At 48.8% G+C, this 20434-nt stretch overlaps 1 protein-coding gene and 1 pseudogene across 1 annotated transcript; one reads left to right on the top strand and one right to left on the bottom strand.

The window, feature by feature from the left end:
• Positions 1-14593, bottom strand: part of LOC136570434 (serine/threonine-protein kinase pim-1-like) — a 33823-nt pseudogene extending 19230 nt beyond the window's left edge.
• Positions 14594-14778: 185 nt separating this feature from the next.
• On the top strand, positions 14779-15711 carry LOC136570433 (olfactory receptor 14J1-like). The gene has a single exon (XM_066570908.1). It carries the CDS (start codon positions 14779-14781, stop codon positions 15709-15711), a length of 933 nt encoding a protein of 310 aa, XP_066427005.1.
• The last annotated feature ends 4723 nt before the right edge of the window (positions 15712-20434 follow it).

Raw genomic sequence — 20434 nt, 5'->3', positions numbered from 1 at the left:
GGCCCTCACAACCCGCAGGGGAGCCAATGGTTGAGATCATCACTGAGTCCCTGATGTACAAAAGTCTCTGTAATCTGCACAAAGACATTGTATGACGGGGACGTGAGGCTTATACAACCTGGTTACTCCGGGTCTGGGACCTTATGGGTACAGGCCTGCAACTGGATGGTGGTGAGGCAAGGAATTTGGGACCCTTGACCCAAGACTCAGGTATGAATCAGATTTTTGTAAGGGAGCTAGGGTCCCTTTGTCTCTGGGAGCAGCTTTTATTGAGTGTGAGAGAGAGGTTTGTCCCCAGGGAGAGAATGCAGGAGCAGCACCATAGAATGTGCTGGAAGATCCTCGAGGAAGGGATCCAACAGCTGAGAGAAGTGGCAGTGTTGGAGGTACTCTTTGGGAGGGATGGACAGCATGATAATGACCCTGACAAGGTCAGTGCACAGGGCAAATGCTGTGGAGTCTGGCAAATCTGGGGCCATCTCAATACACCACCTTCAGTGCAATGATTAATGCCGATAACAACCGAGAGACAGTGGGCTCTGTCACCAACAAGCTTAGAAATTGTGAGAGTGTGATCAATGGCCCCATGCAGGCTCCTGTCTCTGCTGTGATCAAGGCCCTAAAGAGGAGATGAGGTGTCGCTATAGAGCACGACATGGCAAAAGCACCAGGACTCAGATCAGAAGGCTGTATAAGAGAGATTTATTAAAGCAACAGGTTGCCTTTATAGCTTTACAAGATTATTATATTTACTTAACAAACACATACACTGCCCATTGGTCATGAAAAAGAAAGTTCTAAACAGGTGAAAAGGAGCCGCGTCACTCTGTGAGCCAACTAAAGTCCATATCTTGTAACTTTCTCTCTTTCTTCACGTTGCCATGCTGATAGCCTTGGTACCTTCCTTGAGAGAGATATGGGGCTTTCCTTATCTTCAGGAAGCCTTCGCTGGCTTACAGCAACAGCACAAAAATGTCTTTCCTACAAGTCCCCCTTTTTGTATTTGACCCACAAAAACAACTGCTAAGGACTTCTGCAGGGCCCTTGCAAAAATCCAAGCAGACAGAGGATCCATTCTTCATTCACTTACAACTAACAAACTTCTACCCAATCCACAACACACACCCTCACAGTCTTAACACTCATATACAAACAAGGCACATAAAAATAGGTCTTCAAATACCAATACAGACCTCGCAACTTCCAGATGACACATTTGTAGCAGAATGACACCTTCACCTCTAGTCAAATAACTTTCACCCACACAGAGTCAGAGACCAAGTCATCTGCCTAGTCACCACTTAGGACCAAGTAGCATCCACTTAACTTTACAACTGGTTGCTGCTGTCATAATGGGCAACCAACCTAGTTGCTCAAAGTTTGGAGATCAGCTACTAATTCAACCCCTCTGCAAAGGCAACACTTCTCCCTTAGGTGCATCAAATTCCCCTGTTTTTGGCATTGTCAGTGCCCTGCAAAAGGAAATGGTACAAGACACATTTCTCAGTACTACCAACCTCTCTGTAAGACAATTCAAGGAAAAGAAGCAAAAGTAACACCCAGTAACTTAAATTTTGTATTTTCAGGGTAAGCCTATAACTCCCTTTACTCTGTCTTGAATTACCATCTTTACCACACATTCCTTGAGGGTCCATGCTTCCATGCACCTAATAACCAATGCAATTGCCTACTCATTTTGCTTCCGCTGTAGAACCACCCATCCTGTCCTTTTCTGTGTGCTCCAAATAAGGTTTAACACAATGGGCAGAGACCCAACGAGAGCCATTTCCCGTTAAAACACATGCATATCCTCTTCTCCATGTTACTAATTCCACTGGGCCAGTCTACTTTCCCGTGATTAAATCTTTTACCCATCCATTAATACCTTTCTGAAAGTTTGGCTGTTTTGAATTCAAAGACAAAAAATGGTAGAATATAGGAGACAATTCTAAGTCAGGTAAAGGATGTAGAAAGTTTAAGACATAAATGGTTTTATCTAATCTCACTTGAGGTGACTCCCTCTGCATTCCCCCTTTTTTTTTGTACCTGTCGTTTCAACACACCATGAGCACGTTCAATAATTGCTTGGCCTGTCGAATACCAGTGGAATGATCAACACCCCAGGCACGAAAAAACACTTGCAATTTCTTTGAAACATACGCCGGGCCATTGTCTGTCTTTACATGTGATGGAACGCCTAAGATGGAAAAGGCGTGGCAAAAATGACGAATAACACCTCAAGCTGTTTCACCTGCCAATGCTGAAGCAACCATGGCATGAGAAAAAGCATCAATTTTAACATGAACATACTTTAGACTGCCAAATTCAGGCATTTTTGTAACATCTGTTTGCCATCCTTGCAAAGGGAGTAAGCCTCTAGGATTAGTGCTGTAATATTGTGAAACATGAGCCATATGACAATCAGGGCAAGAAGAAATAATTGACTTTGCTTCGCTGTGTGATAACTTAAATTGCTGCCGTGGTGCTTGAGCACCCTGATGAAAAAATTGGTGAGATAGAACAGCTTGCTGTAACACATTAGGCACCGTTTTTACTGCTGAGGCAGCCACAAGGGAATCCACATAGGCGCTACCTTCAACAAAGAATCCAGGTAGCAATGTATGGCTATGGATATGCATAATAAAATAAGAATGCTTTCAATTACGAATAACAGTCCACAATTTTAACAACATAACAAATAATGGTTTCTCCTTTACATTATACAACACAGCTTGATCCAAGTGTTTCACTCAATTAGCAACATAAACAGAATCAGCAACTATATTGATGGAATTAGGAAATAAGGTAAAGGCCAAAAGTACAGCACCAAGTTCAACTAATTAAAAGACCCTTGTTCAACCATTGCTTCATATTCCCAGCAGTCATTTTTCTTCCAGGCTACAGCAGTTTTTCCAGTTTTCCCTGATCTATCTGTAAAAACTGTTGCACCTTCCATTGGCACAGAAGAGCAAAATTGTTTCCCCTGAAAGGGAATCTTCTTAGTGAAATCCAAAATAGGATGAGAAGGTAAATGATATGCTATTTGACCTGTAAAGGAAGATAAGGCAGATTGCAGCTCATGATTGTTTTGAAAACACCACTCAAAATACCATTGTTGTACCGGTGTGACAATAGTTACAGGAGCACGGCCTAAGATCTCATGGCAGCGTCTGCGACCTTTGATAATGATGTCTGAAAAAAGCTCATACAGGCCTGGAGCTGTTTTTCGGGACCTGTAAGACAAAAAATATCCACTCCAAAATATGCAATTTGTCTTCCCATTTATCATTCCATTGAGACAACAATCTGCATGGTATTTCATCATCTCTCAAAATAAATAATTGCACACCAAGAGAAACTCTATCCTGGTAACAAATTTAGATGTCAAGGACAATTCAACAACTTCTACAGCCTTTTTTGCTGCAGCAGTCAAATGTCTCTCATCGGTAGAGGAAGTTATCCCGGATAGTAAGTCATACAAAGGTTGCAGTTGATGATTAGTTATCCCCAAGTATGGCCTAAGCCAATCTATTGCACCAACTAATTTCTGTACATCAACAGCAGTTTTAATATCAATGTCCAATTTTACAGGTTGAGGCACAATTTGTGTATTGGTGATTATCAACCCCAAATATTTCCAAGGCATCTGCCTTTGAACTTTCTCCGGGGCGATAACCAAACCAACTGGAGCGTACACATCGTCCAGCAGTTTGAGGGCATTGTGTCTTCACATGCCCCGATTCTTCACAAGCAGAACATCTGGGTGAAGACTTCAGGACTTCAGCCAAAGCAGCCATTTTATGCTCAACCGAACCAACCTTTGAGCAAGCAACTACAAGATGAGACAGTGGGGGATCTCCCACTAAAGAATCAATAATTCACCTGCAGTCTTTGTTTGCGTTGTCCCAGCTGTCTGCATAAAATTTGCCTGAGCTTATCTTCTTCTACTTGCTTCTCAAGGGCTGCAGCAACCCTCTCCACAAACTGCAGCAAAGGTTCCTTCACCCCTTGCTGGATGGTAATAAACCTTGGTTTAGGAGCTGCCATTTCCATTGTTTTGAGTAAAGCACTCATGTGTGGTGTTTGTGAGGTCCCGAGGTGAGAGATGAGAATTTGACTCCATGTTCTCAGAGGGCTGATCTATTATTTTATGACATTATGTTTTATGAAAAGAAATTATATACTAAAACTATACTAAACTATAGAGAAAGGAAACATCAGAAGGCTAGAAAAGAATGATTATAAAACCCCATGACTCCCCAGAGCCTCGACAGAGCTGGACCATGATTGGTCATTAAATTAAAACAATTCACATGGAACCAATCAAACATTCGCCTATTGGTAAACAATGTTCAAGCCACATTCCAAAGCAGCAAACACAGGAGCATCAATCAGATACTTATTGTTTTCATTCCTCTCTGAGGCTTCTCAGCTTCCCAGGAGAAAATCCTGGGCAAAGAGGATTTTTCAGAAAATATCATGGTGACACTCATACCCAGCTGCTGGGCCTGTGCCAGAACCAAGGGGTCCCATCTTGCCTGCAAATCCGGGTTAGAGAACGGTCCATTGCCCAGCAAGGCATCAGCTCCCACAGCGTGACCTGGATCCTGCTGGGGTAACTGCACATTGTCCAATGCTGCTCTTTCAACCATTTGTTTCCAGGTAGCTTGAAACATACCATACTGCACTGGCTGAAACAGAATCGTAGCAAGGTGAGCAATATCATGAGGTGCAAGTACATCAGCATTTAGAACACGAATCACTTGCATCACCTGTGAAGCGTTAACACCATACTGATCTACTTTTGACTGGAGATCCCTCCATGCAAAAACCTGATGGCTATCTTCTTGTCCTGAATTAGGAACAGCTTTGAAAACAGGAAAAGCCACAGGCCCACCAGAAGCAGCAGAAGCCATCTCCATCCTTTTAGGTGCACCTATTTTCTCTAACAAATTCCAATCTCCCACTTCAGCTGCTTTCATTCTCACATGCTCCCAGAATTGCAAAGGGTGTCAAGGAGTCACAGCCACCTGGCAGGGAGGCAGAGTCCAAGAAACAGCAGGCCTGGATCTGCTCCGAGGGCTAACAGAAACAGATTCCTGCGTCTTTTTAGGTGTACTTATAACCGGCAGTTCACCGTCAGAACTATCACTAGAGAAAGAAGGACACAATGTTAAAAATTGCTTGTGTTCAACCAGTTCAGGAGGGAGGGGCAGGCCAGATGGCTCAGCTGGGGCTGGAGTGGAGGACGAGGCCTCGAAGGAGGGCAGAAGAGGGGCGGACGGCTCAAGGGAAAGCTGGGGGTGGTGGGGAGCAATTGATCCACGGGAGGGTGAGAGGGGAGCAGGGGAGCAAACGGCCCAGGGAGAGACAGAAGGGCCAATGACCCAGCCTGTTTTTCACTTGGCTTCTTCTGGAACTTCATTTTGCCTAATTGCTGTGCAGGCACAAGATACTTTGGTTTGGTACTCAGTTCAACCAACTGCTGAGCAGTTTAACACAGGTTTAACATACACTCAGCAGTCTGTTGGAGATGAGTACCAAGGAGCAGTCTCAGCCTGCCGTTTGATTGTCACGATAGCAAACCCTGGGGGAACCTCCCCAGCAACTGCAGCAGGCTCTTCAGGGGGAGATACATGGACAGGCTCAGCCTCAACTTCCTCCTGTTCCTCTACTTCAGTTTCTTGCTCTAATTCCTCTTCCTCCAATTCCTCCCCTCTATCTTGTTCTGCTTTCCATTCCTTTGTTATAAATGATCAATCAAAAAGCCAAATTTATGAAAATGCAAAAAAGATTTTATTTTTTTTTTTTCCATGACCAAAATACGGTCCTCAAAAACCCCACAGCCAAAGAGAAAGTGTCGAGCCCAGGGTTGGCGCTGGGTGAACCTGGATCTGACCTCTATCGCATCAGACCTTCCCCTGTTCACAAGCACCACTTCTTGCGGGGCTGTTTTATACAGTTTGTTATGCCTGAGGCAGAGGAGTCCCAATTTCTTTTGTAAGTGCATATTCAAGTTTCACTGTGCAGAGCTGGACAATCGCTGTTTCCTGGTCAATAGCCAGCGTTAATTGCGTCCAGGGAAGTCGTCTATTCGGATGTATTTTTCTGGCAACTTCTGCTATCTCGATCGATTGTATCAGTTGGGCAATGATCGTCCTCGGGCACATTCCGATCACTCGGGATAGCAGCAATCATCGCGTTGGACACGTCTATTCATAAGTTAACTGGGTATTGTTCTCCTGCTGCCTTCAGGAACCTTGAGATTCCAAGTAGACGTCTGCCTCTGGGCTGCTGGTGGTCAGAGACTCGTTTGGATTTCACAGTCTTATAAAATACGTTCTCTCTATAAGCGTGAATTATTCCATAACATATATTACACCTTCAACGCCTCATACAACAGTCTCCAGGTAGCAGCCAAATCAACAACTGTCTTATACCCCTTAGATATCTCTTCCCATAGTCTCTTCCCAACCTTTTTCCATGCCCGGACACTGAAGGCAGTGTCAGCATCAGCTTCAAAGTCCTGTGATTTACACCTTGTCAGTAAACTACCAAGAGCATAATCAGAAGCTTGAACATTTTTCCTTTTCAATAAAGCCTTCCACGTGGACAAAACAGCCTTTTTCTCATTTAATAAATTATTTCCCATTATTTTTCCCAGTCACTTAGCTCGAATCCGATGTCTGAATTAGGTCCGGACCTCCGCAACGTCCTTGCTGCCTTCACTCGTTTTTAGGGTACCTTTCAACTTTTTCTCTCTTTTGTCTTTCCTTTTTTACAGTCCTGTTGCAATCATGGCAGGGCCACCAGATGTTGATCTAGAGTACGACACAGCACAAAGTGCCAGGACTCCATCAGAAGGGTGCAAGAGAGATTTATTATAGCAACATGTTGCTGTTATACTCTGTCAAGATATTTACATTTACTGAACAGACACATTCACTGCCCATTGGTCATAAGAAAGAAACAAAGTTCTCAGTAGGTGAACAAGGATCCATGTCACTTTGAGAGCCAACTAAAGTCCCTATCTTCTAACTCTCTCTCTTTCTCCATGTTGTCATGGTGATAGCCTTGGTACCTTCCTCCAGAGAGATACGGGGCTTTCCTGATCTTCAGGAAGCCTTTGCTGGCTCACAAGAACAGCACAGACATATGTGGGAGTTCCACTAAAGTGAAGGCAGCCCACACCTCCCATGACCGAGCTGCCAGGTGTGATCTGTCAGATCCCCTTGAAGGAACCTCTACCATGTATGCCCAGGAAAGAAATAATAACCAGGGCTAGAGGGGTCCTGCCTCTAGCCAGGGAGAGGCACAGCAAAACCGGATTTTCTGGATGGTGTGGATCCGATGGCCTGGCACATCAGAGCCACAAAAATACAACGCCTTAGTTGATACTGGTGTGCAGTGTACCCTAATGCCCTCGGGACATGGTGGGGCAGAACCTGTTTCCATTGCTGGGGTGACGGGGGGATCACAGCAATTGACCCTGTTGGGAGCCCAGGTGAGCCTGACTGGGAAGGAGTGGCAGAAACATCCTATTGTTACTGGCCCAGAGGCCCCACGTATTCTGGGCATACACTTCTTCCAGAATGGCTTCACAAACACCCCAAGGGACTCCGGTGGCCTTTTGGAATAGCTGCTGTAGAGGCAGAGAACATTAAGCAGTTGAACACCTTGCCTGGACTATCAGAAAACTCATCTGCAGTAGGACTCCTGAGGGTGGAAGAGCAATGAGTACCAATTGTCACCTCGACGGTGCACCACTGGCAGTGTTGAACAAATTGAGATGCCGTGATCTGTAGCAGGCTCCGAGCCTGCTAGGGCTCGACGGAGGGAAGAGGCTTAAAGATAGGAAAATGCCAAGTCAAGGTGAAATAGGAACGAATTGAGATGCCGTGATCCCCATCCACAGAATGATCCGTGAGCTGGAGAGCCAAGGGGTGCTCAGCAAATCCCACTCACCCTTCAACAGCCCCATCTGGCCTGTGCACAATCTGACAGAGAATGGAGATTGACTGTGGACTATCATGCCTTGAATGAAGTGACTCCACCGCTGAGCGCTGCTGTGCCGGACATGCTGGAACTCCAGTACGAGCTGGAGTCCAAGGCAGCAAAGTGCTTTGCCACTATAGACATTGCTAACGTGTTTTTCTCCATTCTGCTGGCAGCAGAATGCAGGCCTCAGTTTGCTTTCACCTGGAGGGGTGTGCAGTACACCTGGAACCGACTGCCCCAGGGGCGGAAGCACAGCCCCACCATCTGCCATGGACTGATCCAGGCTGCGCTGGAAAAGGGTGAGGCTCCAGAACACCTGCAATACATCGAGGACATCATTGTGTGGGGGAACATGGCAATGGAAGTGTTTGAGAAAGGAGAGAGGATCATCCCGATTCTGCTGGAAGCTCGCTTCACCATCAAGAAGAGCAAAGTCAAAGGACCCGCCCGAGAGATCCAGCTTCTGGGAGTGAAGTGGCAAGATGGATGGCATCAGATTCCCACTGAGGTAATCAGTAAGATCACAACAATGTCTCCACCGACCAGCAAGAAGGAAACACAAGCTTTCTTAGCCATAGGTTTTTGGAGAATGCACATTCCTGAGTACAGCCAGATTGTGAGCCCTCTCCACCTGGTCCCCTGCAAGAAGAACGAGTTCCACTGGGGCCCTGAACAGCAACCAGCCTTTGCTCAGATCAAGCAGGAGATCGCTCATGCAGTAGCCCTTGGCCCAGTCAGGACAGGAGCAGAGGTGAAGAACGTGCTCTACTCTGCAGCCAGGAACAATGGCTTGTCCTGGAGCCTTTGGCAGAAGGTGCCTGGGGAGACTCAAGGCCGATCACTGGGATTCTGGAGCCAATGTTACAGAGGATCCAAAGCCAACTACACTCCCACTGAGAAGGAAATCTTGGCTGCCTTTGAAGGAGTTCAAGGGACCTCGGAGGTGATTGGCACAGAAGCACAACTCCTCCTGGCACCCCGACTACCGGTGCTGGGGGGGATGTTTAAAAGAAAGGTTCTCTGTAGCCACCACACCACTGACACCACATGGGGCAAATGGATTGCTCTGATCACACAGCGTGCCTGTATTGGAAACCTGAATCGCCTTGGGATTTTGGAGATAAATACAAACTGGCTGGAAGGTGAAAACTTTGGTCTCACTGACAAAGAGGAGCAGGTACAAGTGACACGGGCTGAGGAAGCTCCACCGTACAACCAACTACCAGCAGAGCAAACACGCTACGCTCTTTTCACTGACGATTCCTGACACATTGTAGGGATGAACTGGAAATGGAAAGCAGCTGTATGGAGCCCCACACGACAGATTGCACAAGCTACCAAAGGAGAAGGTGGATCAAGTCAATTTACTGAACTCAAAGCCATTCAGATGGCCCTGGACATTGCTGAAAGAGAGAAGGGGCCAAAACGATACCTTTTATATCGATTCATGGATGATAGCCAGTGATCTGTGAGGTTGGCTGGAAAGGTGGAAAAAGTCCAACTGGCAGCATAGAGGAAAATCAATCTGGGCTGCTGATGAATGGGAAGACATTGCTTCTTGGTTGGAGAAGCTACCTGTGAAAGTCTGCCATTGAGATGCCCATGTCCCCAAGAGTCGGGCTAGTGAGGAACACCAAAACAACGAGCGGGTAGGTCAGGCTGCACAGACAGAGGTGCCAAAGATAGACTTAGATTGGCAACATACGGGGGAGTTGTTCCCAGCTCAATGGGCCCATGATGCCTCAGGTCATCAGGGCAGAGATGCCACCTGTAAGTGGGCACGAGACCGGGGGGTGGATCTAACCATGGACAGTATTTCTCAGGTTATCCATGACTGTGAGACGTGTGCTGCCATCAAGCAGGCCCAGCAGGTGAAGCCCCTGTCATATGGTGGGCGGTGGTCCAAGTACAAGTATGGGGAGGCCTGGCAGATTGACTCCATCCCACTGCCACAGACACGCCAGGGCAAGTGCTACGTGCTGACCATGGTGGAAGCCACCACGGGATGGCTGGAGACCGACCCTGTGCCTCACACCACTGCCCAGAACACCATCCTGGGCCTGGAAAAGCAAGCCCTGTGGAGACGTGGTGTGGGAGGATCTTCATCCACTCGTCCCAGGTGTCCATGGGGTTGGGTTTCTTACCTACATACGGGCAGTCGTTTGGTGACAGGGGGACTCCCACCAGGCATGTTAAGAGCGGACCGTCTACGCTTCCAATGGCCATGCAAAGATTGTCTTGCTTTAATGACTTCACCAAAGTGACCCAGATGTTTTGTTTGGCTGAGGGACGATCCAGCCGGTGGTCACTTGGATACAGATGAGGGCGCTGATAAAGACGATGACAACGATGGCACTGGTACTGCTGTGGGGTGCCCTGGAGGGTGTCACAGAAAGAATCATACTTCTTCTTTCCCACTGGGTAGTTTTCACTTGTGTACGGTAAAAACACACATTAGTTGACTTATTTTAAGACATTCTTAAATATTTTTAAGTTCCCCCTATAGTTCTTCCCAACTCCTCCCAATCACACCCTTCTCTTTTGTTAAGGGAAGTTTGAGGGAGGGAAAAAGGAGCAGTTTCAAGAGGGGAAAGAGGGGGGGGTAGGGATAAAGGGTCACTGGTAGAGGGATGGTGGAAAAGGCAGGGGTGTGTCTGCATTTGAGATTGACATGGATGTTGTCAGTGGGATGTATCTACGTGCGATGAGTGTCCTTGCCACAATGTTTGGATATATGAATTTCTTTTTTCTCCATCTCCAAGAGAAAGCTGCTTCTGTGGCATGGTGGGAGAGGGAGCTGACTTTGTGTTCATTCGAGGGGTCGTCTTCAGATCTGTGGTCTACTGATAAATCTTCTGGGAATCCACCGGGGTCCTGTATCTGTAGAAACACAAGCATATCCTCTCCCCCACATAGCGAGAGGGTATGGCCCTTCAATAATTTTAGATTCATGATTCTGGTCAAGTACTGGAGGTCTTTCTTTGAGGTGTGTGTACATGTTGTTATGAAAGTGCCTTAAGACAGAGGGGTTTGGTCCTTTTTGAGAGCAATTCATGAAATTCATAGCATAAAGTACTTTGCACAGTCTGTCTTGTATAGAGAGAGCCGGGGGCTATGTACAAATCACAAACGGGACGGGGCTGCTGAGGAACGTGCCTTGAGCTGTTTTATTTTCCAGCATCAGTCTCATCACATGGTTATGAGAATGGGAAGATGCCAGCAGCTCATGTCCTCAGCAGCAGACAAAGAACTCAATGTTACAACTTACTTTAAAAGTATTTTGACCAATCCCACAAAGCAAAAGCATATTGACAGTAGTTCTATCCAACCACAATAAGCACAGGTACCTTTGGTTAAAACAATGCTTGCTTATTTTGAATACAATACCTGCTTGTAAGCCTTAAAACACAATGCACAGAGCTCCATTATTAAGCTTCAAACTTCCTAATATCTTGCTAGAAAAACTCTTCTGTAGCTTAGAGAGTTTTTCTAGACAAGCGTTAATACACAGACCATTGTTCTATTTGTCCTTGCTTTACGACTTTTTAAATATTTTTTCTGCTGACCAATCTCATGGCTACTGCTTAGCTCTAATCACAGTCCTGCTGTCTCTGAGGCCTGCCTTTTGCGGCTTCCCCAAAAACCCTCTGATTTTGTGGATTCCCACACTGAACACAAGTTCAGCTATTTTAAATCAAATGCTCATTGATGTAGATAGTATTAGACATGGCACACTGCAAAATAGAGCTGCTATAGATTTTTTGCTGTTAGCACATGGGCACAGGTGTGAGGATTTTGAAGGAATGTGTTGTATGAATCTCTCTGGCCAGTCTACATCCATTCACAGGAAACTCATACAACTACAAGACAACATGAAGAAATTGACTCTGAATGATTGGGGCTTGGATGAATGGTTTGAGGGATGGGGAAGAACTGGATGATTGAAAGATACCTTAAAGGAGCTTTGTTATTACTAGTAGTTATTATTATATTGCGTTGAGCTATTCCATGCATAGTGATATTGGTGACCCACTTGATAGAAAATACAGTGAAAAGGGTTTGGCTGGTGCAAGAAGAAGAAAGGGGAGTTGTAGCAATGTATCTGAACAACTTAGGCCACACTGTGCACCAGCCATATTGCTTGTAGTTCTTCTTATCAGAGCCCTCTGGAATTCAGCAAGGTTACTAAGACATAAACTGTGCTAAATGAAGAAAGAAAATGCTGAGAAACAGAATACCAAGAGCACAAGAACTAGATAACAGAGGGCTGTGAACCACCTGGACTGTAACCAATCACATACCCAGAGAAATGAGTGCAGAACACAAGGACAAGAGAGAGGCACCAATGAGGAGCTGCGTGATCAGTGTATGCAGTAGAGTTAGAATGCATAAATAAGTGCATAATGTAAACAATCAATGGCTTCAGCTTAATCATATTGGTTAGTTGTATGGGAGTCCTGTTTTCCCACCAAGGGTGCCTGGGAAGGAGGGATGGTTCTTTTCCATAAAAAGGAAAGCACGGAGGCAGGAGCAGGAGACAAGTGACCCTTGCAGGCCGGGGCCTCATGGCCTCCTTGTCCCTGCTCAGCAGCCTGGCAGGGGCTGCCCCATGCTCCTGCCCTTGGCATTGCACATCCCCACATGCCAGAGCCCATCCCGGCAAGAGCCCTGAGCAAGGAGGGAGGGACAGGATCTGCCTGGCCAGGCCCTGGGGCTCAGGCCTTGGCCCTTGGCATTCCTCAAACACATCCAGCTTTGCTCAGCACCAGAGACACCTTGGCCTTGTTTGTCCCCAGCTGTCATCACTGCCTCCAGGGTTGTGTTCTAACTGGAACCTGGGGACACTTTCCCAGTGGTGTTCCTCTATGGGACCCATTAAAACTTCAGGAAACTTCAGTGTTTCAATTTAACTTTGAATTATTGAGAAGTTTTTTGAGCACTCTCTCAGGGACTGAGTCTGATGTAAACAACACCAAATCCCCAAGAGGCTCACTAAAGTCCTTGTGCTGTGTCTGTGCTGCTGAGCTTTAAAGGAACAGCTCTTCCCAGGGCCAGCTCCTCTCCCAGCCCAGCAGGGCTGAGGGCTCTGCCTGCAGGCACTGAGGGGACAGGAGCCAGGCAGAGACAGGCTGAAGGCAATCAGGATTGGGAAGACATTGAGCTGAGACTTCACTTGGGGAAAGATCTTCACAGCCCTGTGCATGGTGAGTGTGTGGGTGCAGGGCAATGTCCCCTGTGCTCCTGGAGGGATCTCCTGAAGCCAGCACACACCAGAGCCTGGGGGATGTGTCAGGAGGACTCTCCCAGTTTCTCTGTGGCACAGGAGGAGGAGGAGGAGGAGGAGGAGGAGGTAATGGAAACTCAGCTGTGCATAGGAGAGCAGGGGCTGAGACTCTTAAACCATCACCCTGAGGATTCTTGGGCACTTCAGCAAGTGCCTGCACCTGCCCAGCCTCCAGATCCATGCAGCATCGCCTTTCCATGGTGCCCAGGCTGGGGGAGCTGTTCTTTAATCCCTGTAGGGCCGAGCAGCTGCAGGGCAGGGCTGGCCCAGGGGCTGGGCTGGGCTCTGGCAGCTCTGGCAGGGAAGGAGCCCGGGGCCACAGGAGCAGCTGGGGCTGGGACAGCTCCAGCAGCAGAGCCGTGGGCCGGGAGGGAGGGAGGCAGTGCTGAGGGCAGCCCTGCTGCAGGGCAGGTGTGGCACCTGCCGGGCCTGCCCTGCAGGACAGACACTGCCCTGAGCAGCACAGCTCTTGTGTCCCCTCGCAGCCAGCACAGCCCTCAGCCCGGGGGCTTGGGGCCCTCAGTCCCTCCTGGGCCGGCAGAGCAGCCCCAGAGATGAAGGGCATCTCTCCAGCCATGTGCCCATACCCTGCTGACCAGGGCCTGAGGGCCACTGTCCTGCCCTGCTGCTGCCTGGCAGGGGCTGGGCAGGGCTGGGCAGGGAAAGGCAGGGAAAGGCTTTTCCTCAGGCCCGGCTCTCTCTATCTCTCCCCTTGCCTTGCCCAGGTGCTGCTGGCATTGCTGAGGGGCTCTCTGCAATGGCAGTTCCAGCTGCAGGGCCAGGCCCAGCCCTTGGGCTCCTCCTGTGCAGGCTGAGCACAGCAATGGGGTGTCCCAGCTCCCTGTGCCCGGGGAGCTCTGGGCAGGGCAGCCTGGGAGGCTGGCAATGAGCCCACTCTCCTGACTCTGGGAAAGGCAGGAGCCACTTTGTGTGCCAGGGATCCCTCTGCTCTCAGCAGTGTCTCCTGGCTGTCCAGGGTAACACAGGAGTGGATCTCAGAAAGGTGCAAGTGCAGGGCAGCTGGAACAGGAGAGAGGGACAGAGCAGCTCCCCTCAGTCTGCACTAAGCCTCAGACAACCCTCCTGCCTCCCTGGACTCTCTGTTCTTCCCCAGTGCAGCAGAATCTCTCGTTCTGCCTCCAGCAATCCCCATCCCTTCACCCAGGCAGCTCTGCAGCCTTACTGGAAGATTTTTTTTCCAAGTTGAACACCAGGACTGGCCCCTGCTCTGACTGTTCCCCTGCACTGACTGGAGGTCAGTGCTGACTCCCAGGCGTCCTGCAGCTGAAGGTCCAGCTCCTCACACAACATTGGCCAGCAGCAATCAGGGCTCCAGCAAGAAAGGTGAAGGAAGATCTGCTAGACATAGACAAGGGGGAGGTGTTTAGTGGGAGGAAAGGGTCTGTAAGAAAGGGCTTTGACTTTTCTGTGAGAAATGTCCCCTAGATATCCCTGTATTCTTTCCTTCTCTAGGTTGAAATGTGCAGCCCCAGCAAATGTCCAACAGCAGCTCCATCAGGCACTTCCTCCTGCTGGCATTGGCAGACACGCGGCAGCTGCAGCTCCTGCACTTCTGCCTCTTGCTGGGCATCTCCCTGGCTGCCCTCCTGGGCAACGGCCTCATCATCAGCGCCGTAGCCTGCGGCCACCACCTGCACACGCCCATGTTCTTCTTCCTGCTCAACCTGGCCCTCAGCGACCTGGGCTCCATCTGCACCACTGTCCCCAAAGCCATGCACAATTCCCTCTGGCACACCAGCACCATCTCCTACTCAGGATGTGCTGCTCAGGTGTTTCTGTTTGCCTTTTTCATTTCAGCAGAGTATTTCCTCCTGACCATCATGTGCTACGACCGCTACGTGTCCATCTGCAAACCCCTGCACTACGGGACCCTCCTGGGCAGCAGAGCTTGTGCCCACATGGCAGCAGCTGCCTGGGCCAGTGCCTTTCTCAATGCTCTGCTGCACACAGCCAATACATTTTCCCTGCCCCTGTGCCATGGCAATGCCCTAGGACAGTTCTTCTGTGATATCCCCCAGATCCTCAAGCTCTCCTGCTCCAAATCCTACCTCAGGGAACTTAAGGTTTCTGTTTTCACTGTCTCTATAGCTTTTGGCTGTTTTGTGTTCATTTTTTTCTCCTATGTGCAGATCATCAGGGCCGTGCTGAGGATCCCCTGTGAGCAGGGACGGCACAAAGCCTTTTCCACCTGCCTCCCTCACCTGGCCGTGGTCTCCCTGTTCCTCAGCACCATCATGTTTGCTCACCTGAAGCCCCCCTCCATCTCCTCCCCATCCCTGGATCTGGCAGTGTCAGTTCTGTACTCGGTGGTGCCTCCGGCTCTGAACCCCCTCATTTACAGCCTGAGGAACCAGGAGCTCAAGGCTGCAGTGTGCAAAATGACGACTGGATGCTTTCAGAAACATTAAGCCACTTGCAAATTTCTCCAAGTCGCTCATAATAAAAGTCATCTTTGATAGTACTTGGATCTGGAGGTTTGTTCTTTTCATTCCTTTGTTTTCTTTTTAATATGGTCCAAAGTAAATGCTACTGGTTTTGCCATTTCTCATTTTGTTTATCTCCATATTATTCTAAGGGCCCAGACTGTGTCAATGAGGAGTTTTGCTCTCAGTGGCTTTAAATGAACTAAAGGATCTCCCAGCACAGTTTTCACTGGAGATCCCCCTTTTGTTGCCTTCTCTGGAGCTGCAGCAGCAATGTCTGTGTGCAGAGCTGGGGCAGATCAGGGCTGGCCCAGCAGCTGTGCCCAGCAGCAGCAGCAGCACTTGGTGTTGCCAGTGCTGCTGCCGTGGCCCTGCCCCGCTGCCCTGGTGGCCCTGGTGTTGCTGCAGGGCCTGAGTGCTCTCGGGGCCAGGCACAGCCCTGGGGGTGGCAGTGCCGGGGCTGTAGCAGGGACAGGCCATGGGCACTGCTGGGGCAGCACTGACGCCTCAGCCCAGGGCCTGGGGGCTCCAGGCTCCTTGCCAGGCTCTCTCAAGAACACGGCCAGGCCAATGCTCAGCACAGAAAAGCCCCGCGAGCAGCCCCAGGCTGGCCGTGGGCAGGCTGGGGGCAAACAGCATGGCTGGGGCTCTGCAAGGGCCCTGGGGCAGACGGGAAGGAGCAGCAGAGCAGGGGCTGATCCATCCCCAGTGCGCTGCACAGCCCAGGGCAGCGTCCCAGAGCCTCCTCATGCAGCTGCCAACAACATCCCCCCTCTGCAGCCCTGGCCTCTCCCCCAGCTCACACAGGTGCCCCATCCTTGCAGGCACAGACACGGCAGCACTGGCTCAGCAGCCCCTGTTTGCATTGCACACAGCAGGGGCAGCACCCCCATGCTGTTGCTGTGGGGACATGAACCTGAGGGAGCACAAATGCCATCAGCCCCTGGGGCCAGCAAGGCCTGCGGGACACCAGGGAAACCACTCAGCTTTGTCCTGGCCTCTGCAGTCAGCCAGAAAGTTTGTTCCCATCAGCTGGGAGTTTCCTGTGCCTCTGCAGACGCTGTTGCTCAGAGCCAGGGCTGCCTGGCAGCCACCCCCAAACTGCCCTGAGCATTTCCTTGGCTTCACCTTTGCTTTCTTTCCTCTTTCCTGATCCAGATTTCTTCCTATTGCCCATCACTGTCCCCTCCCCTGCAAACAGCCCATCCCTGTTTGCCCTTTCCTCTCTGGCCCCACTCCCCATTGCAGTTCCTGACTTGGCCCCATGGGAACATCCCTTGGGCAGCAGGATCATCCTACAAGTGCTGCAGGAATTGTCTGCAGGCTCCTGCAGTGCCTGCTGCTGCTCCCTTGCCAGAGGCACCCCAGGCCAGGGGGGCACATCTGGGCTGCTGTGTCTGGCTCTGGGGCTCCCTGTTCTGGGCAGTGAGGAGGGGCTGCAGAGGCTCTGCAGGACTGACAGGATGGGCTTTGGGGCTGCCAGGAGAAGCTGAGGGACCTGGGCTGCTGGAGCTTCTGAAGAGGAGGCCCAGGGCTCCTCCTGTGACTGCTCCAAGGGTGGTTCCAGAGAATCACAGAATAAGCAAGGTTGGAAAAGACCTTGGAGATCATCAAGTCCAACCTGAGCCCTGACACCACCTTGTCTCCCCGAGCCTCCTCTTCTCCAGGATAAACAACCCCAGCTCCCTCAGCCACTCCTCACAGGACTTGTGTTCCAGACCCCTCCCCAGCCTTGTTGCCCTTCTCTGGACACGCTCCAGCCCCCCCATGGCTTTCCTAAATTGGGGGCCCAGACCTGGACACAGCACTCGAGCTGTGGCCTCACCAGTGCCGAGTGCAGGGGCAAGAATCCCTGCCCTGCTCCTGCTGGCCACACCATTCCTGATCCAGGCCAGGAGCCATTGGCCTTCTTGCCCACCTGGGCACACTGCTGCCTCATGTCCAGCCTGCTGTCCATCAGTGCCCCCAGGTCCCTTTCTGCCTGGCCGCTCTCCAGCCACTCTGTCCCCAGCCTGTAGCACTGCAGGGGTTGTTGTGGCCAAAGTGCAGGAGCCAGCACTTGGTCTTGTTCAACCTCACCTTGTTGGATTTGGGCCCTGGATCCAGCGTGTCCAGGTCCCTCTGCAGAGCCCTCCTAGCCTCCAGCAGATCCACACTCACACCCAGCTTGGTGTCATCTGCAGATTTGCTGATGCTGGACTCAGTCCCCTCATGCAGATCATCAGTGCAGACATTGAAATCCACGCTGGCTGGCTCTGATCCCTGGGGGCCATCCTGTGGGTGCCCTGTGATGGCACTCAAGGTGATCTGTTCCATAATCTTGGAACAGCCCTCCTCCATTGATTAAAATCAATGAGTTAGAAAGTAGTAAGTAGCTATGGAACTGAGGAAAAGGGAATATTAATAGACTATGATAAAACACTCCACAGAAAACACAATTATGCTAAAGAGTATCCTTCTCATTTTGCAGAAAGGCCCCTCACCGAGGACATAACCAGGGTGGTACAGAAAGCTGCATCAAGAGCTTGTGGGGGGAAAGGGAGTTCTTTGTGTTGTAATGCCTATGGAAATTCTGTGCAGTGACAGAGCTCTTGTAAGAGCTGTAAATTGGTACAATGCCTTCAGGCCTAAATTCAAGCTAGAAGCATGCTCCCAGAGCAGCAACCTTTCTGTCACTGCTCTTGGACTGCAGCTTCAGAAACAGGCAAGTGAGACCTCAGCTTAGAAAATCTAAAAGCTCCTTTTCGGTTCCTTGATCAGATTCAGGATATACTAGATTGCCAAGCAGTATGGATTCTATTTGCCACCTGTATGCCAGTTGTCTTCTGTTAATTGGGCAGTTTTCCTTATCTCTTCCACAGCCAATCCTCCCTCCAGGGGAGACATCTGCTGATAATGGGCTATTGAATGTCACTGCATGGCTGATAAGAACTACAGCATCCCATTGGGAGATGCTCCGCCCAGAGGGAGGAGCCAAGCATTCCTACCGAGATATAATCTTGAAATTCTGGAACACCAGCACAGCTTCTCCTCTGGATTTCCCAGAGGAACAGCAGCTGCCTCTTCCACTGGATCTTCAGAAGAAGACTACACCTTTCTACAGGATCCCTGCTCCAACAGAACCACACCTGACACTCCAGGAGGGCTGCAGCCACAATTCCAATTGGACTGCTACCAACACCCTGACCCACAGGGTGTCAGGCTGTATTCTGACTCTGTCAGTGCTGTTTTGGTTTACTGCATTGTTTATTTTATCTTTTTATTTTCTTCCCTAATAAGGAACTGTTATTCTTGATTTTTACCTGAGAGCCCCCCTTAATTTAAAATTCATGACAATTCAGAAGGAAGGGATTTACATTTTTCCATTTCATGAAAGGCTCCCGCCTTCCTTAGCAAACACCTGTCTTTCCAAACCAAGACAGAGGAGCCATCTGTGTTATACATGTAAATACTTAACACGAAAAAAGCAAGAGCCTCAAAAAGGCAAAACAGCTTGGTAATTTGTAGAAATAACTTTGATCAAAAATAAAATGTGTTAATCGATCGGTCTGAAGATGGCATTCACAATTTTCCTGGTGATATTGTGCACTGTACTGTAACAGTGGATAGTAACTGGACATAGCCAGTAGGATAACTGGATATGCTTTTCAAACTTAGTATTCATTGAATTATTCATTGAATTCTCATCCTTCTGTACACTTCAGCTCTGCTGTAAACTTCAGGACATTTTTTCACAAGCTTCTAACAAGTTACTCTGGATCCATAATTCCTGAGACCAAAGGGAGCCCAAATGCCAAGTGGGATTACTCTTTCTCAAAGCCTGGAGTCACACAGAATGAAGCAGTACTTAAATCATCGTGTGCGTCCCATACACATAACAGTCCAGTTGCTGACCATCTGCAATAATTTTTTGACTTTTGCTACAAATTACCTTCAAGAATAAGCTACAAATAATATCTTGAACCTGTTTAAATTCAGGGATGGCATTACAATTGCCCTAAAAAATTCAAAGGGGACCTAGTGCTGTTGCAGTAATACAAGAGAACTGTAAGTGTGTATGACTAGTTGTTATTCATATTAGGTAAAAATGGATCAGCTCAGCTTTGCAAAGCAAGAAACAAGTCACGGAGAGTTGAAATGATGGAGTTGGGACAGTGTAGCCAGTCTGCTTTTTGTGAGAGATGCTCTTAAGCAGTGGCAGTAGTAAGGTACTCATCTCCTGTACCTTTGCTCCTTGTGATCTACTATCCACCTCTGCAATTTTTTCTGCTCTGTTTTTTTTCTTTATTTCTTCAGCTGAGTACCAAAAGGAAACACAGAACTGCAAAGTTGCTACCAAAATAATAGATCTTTTTTTCAAACAAAAAATACCCAGAGCTTTTAGGAAACACAACAGAAGTGTTGCAAAGCATGAACAATACAAGATATTGAAGAGTATTTTGACGTTATACTACATCAGCCAAAGAAATGGATAGTAGGGCTTGAGGAACAAGGATAGAAATGAAGTTTTGTTAAAAGGGCTTATTTTGGTCTCTGTGTGGTAACTGCCATCACCCTGATGTAAATACTTCACAATCTATTTAAATTTTCCTAAGTTGTATTATTTTGCAATCAGCTATGATTTTTTAAATGTCTCCTGCACCCATAACTGAATGATCTGAGCACAATCTCCAAACAAGACAAATAGTAAAGTAGCAAAGGGCTGCAA

Source organism: Molothrus aeneus, unplaced genomic scaffold (assembly GCF_037042795.1).
Source record: "Molothrus aeneus isolate 106 unplaced genomic scaffold, BPBGC_Maene_1.0 scaffold_34, whole genome shotgun sequence".
NCBI classification, from domain to species: domain Eukaryota; kingdom Metazoa; phylum Chordata; class Aves; order Passeriformes; family Icteridae; genus Molothrus; species Molothrus aeneus.
The sequence above is the reverse complement of the archived record's forward strand: the minus strand, read 5'-3'. Positions and strand labels throughout refer to the sequence as shown.

Excerpts from the sequence above, each read along its gene's own strand:
- LOC136570433 (XM_066570908.1), top strand. The coding sequence starts at position 14,779 with ATGTCCAACAGCAGCTCCATCAGGCACTTCCTCCTGCTGGCATTGGCA.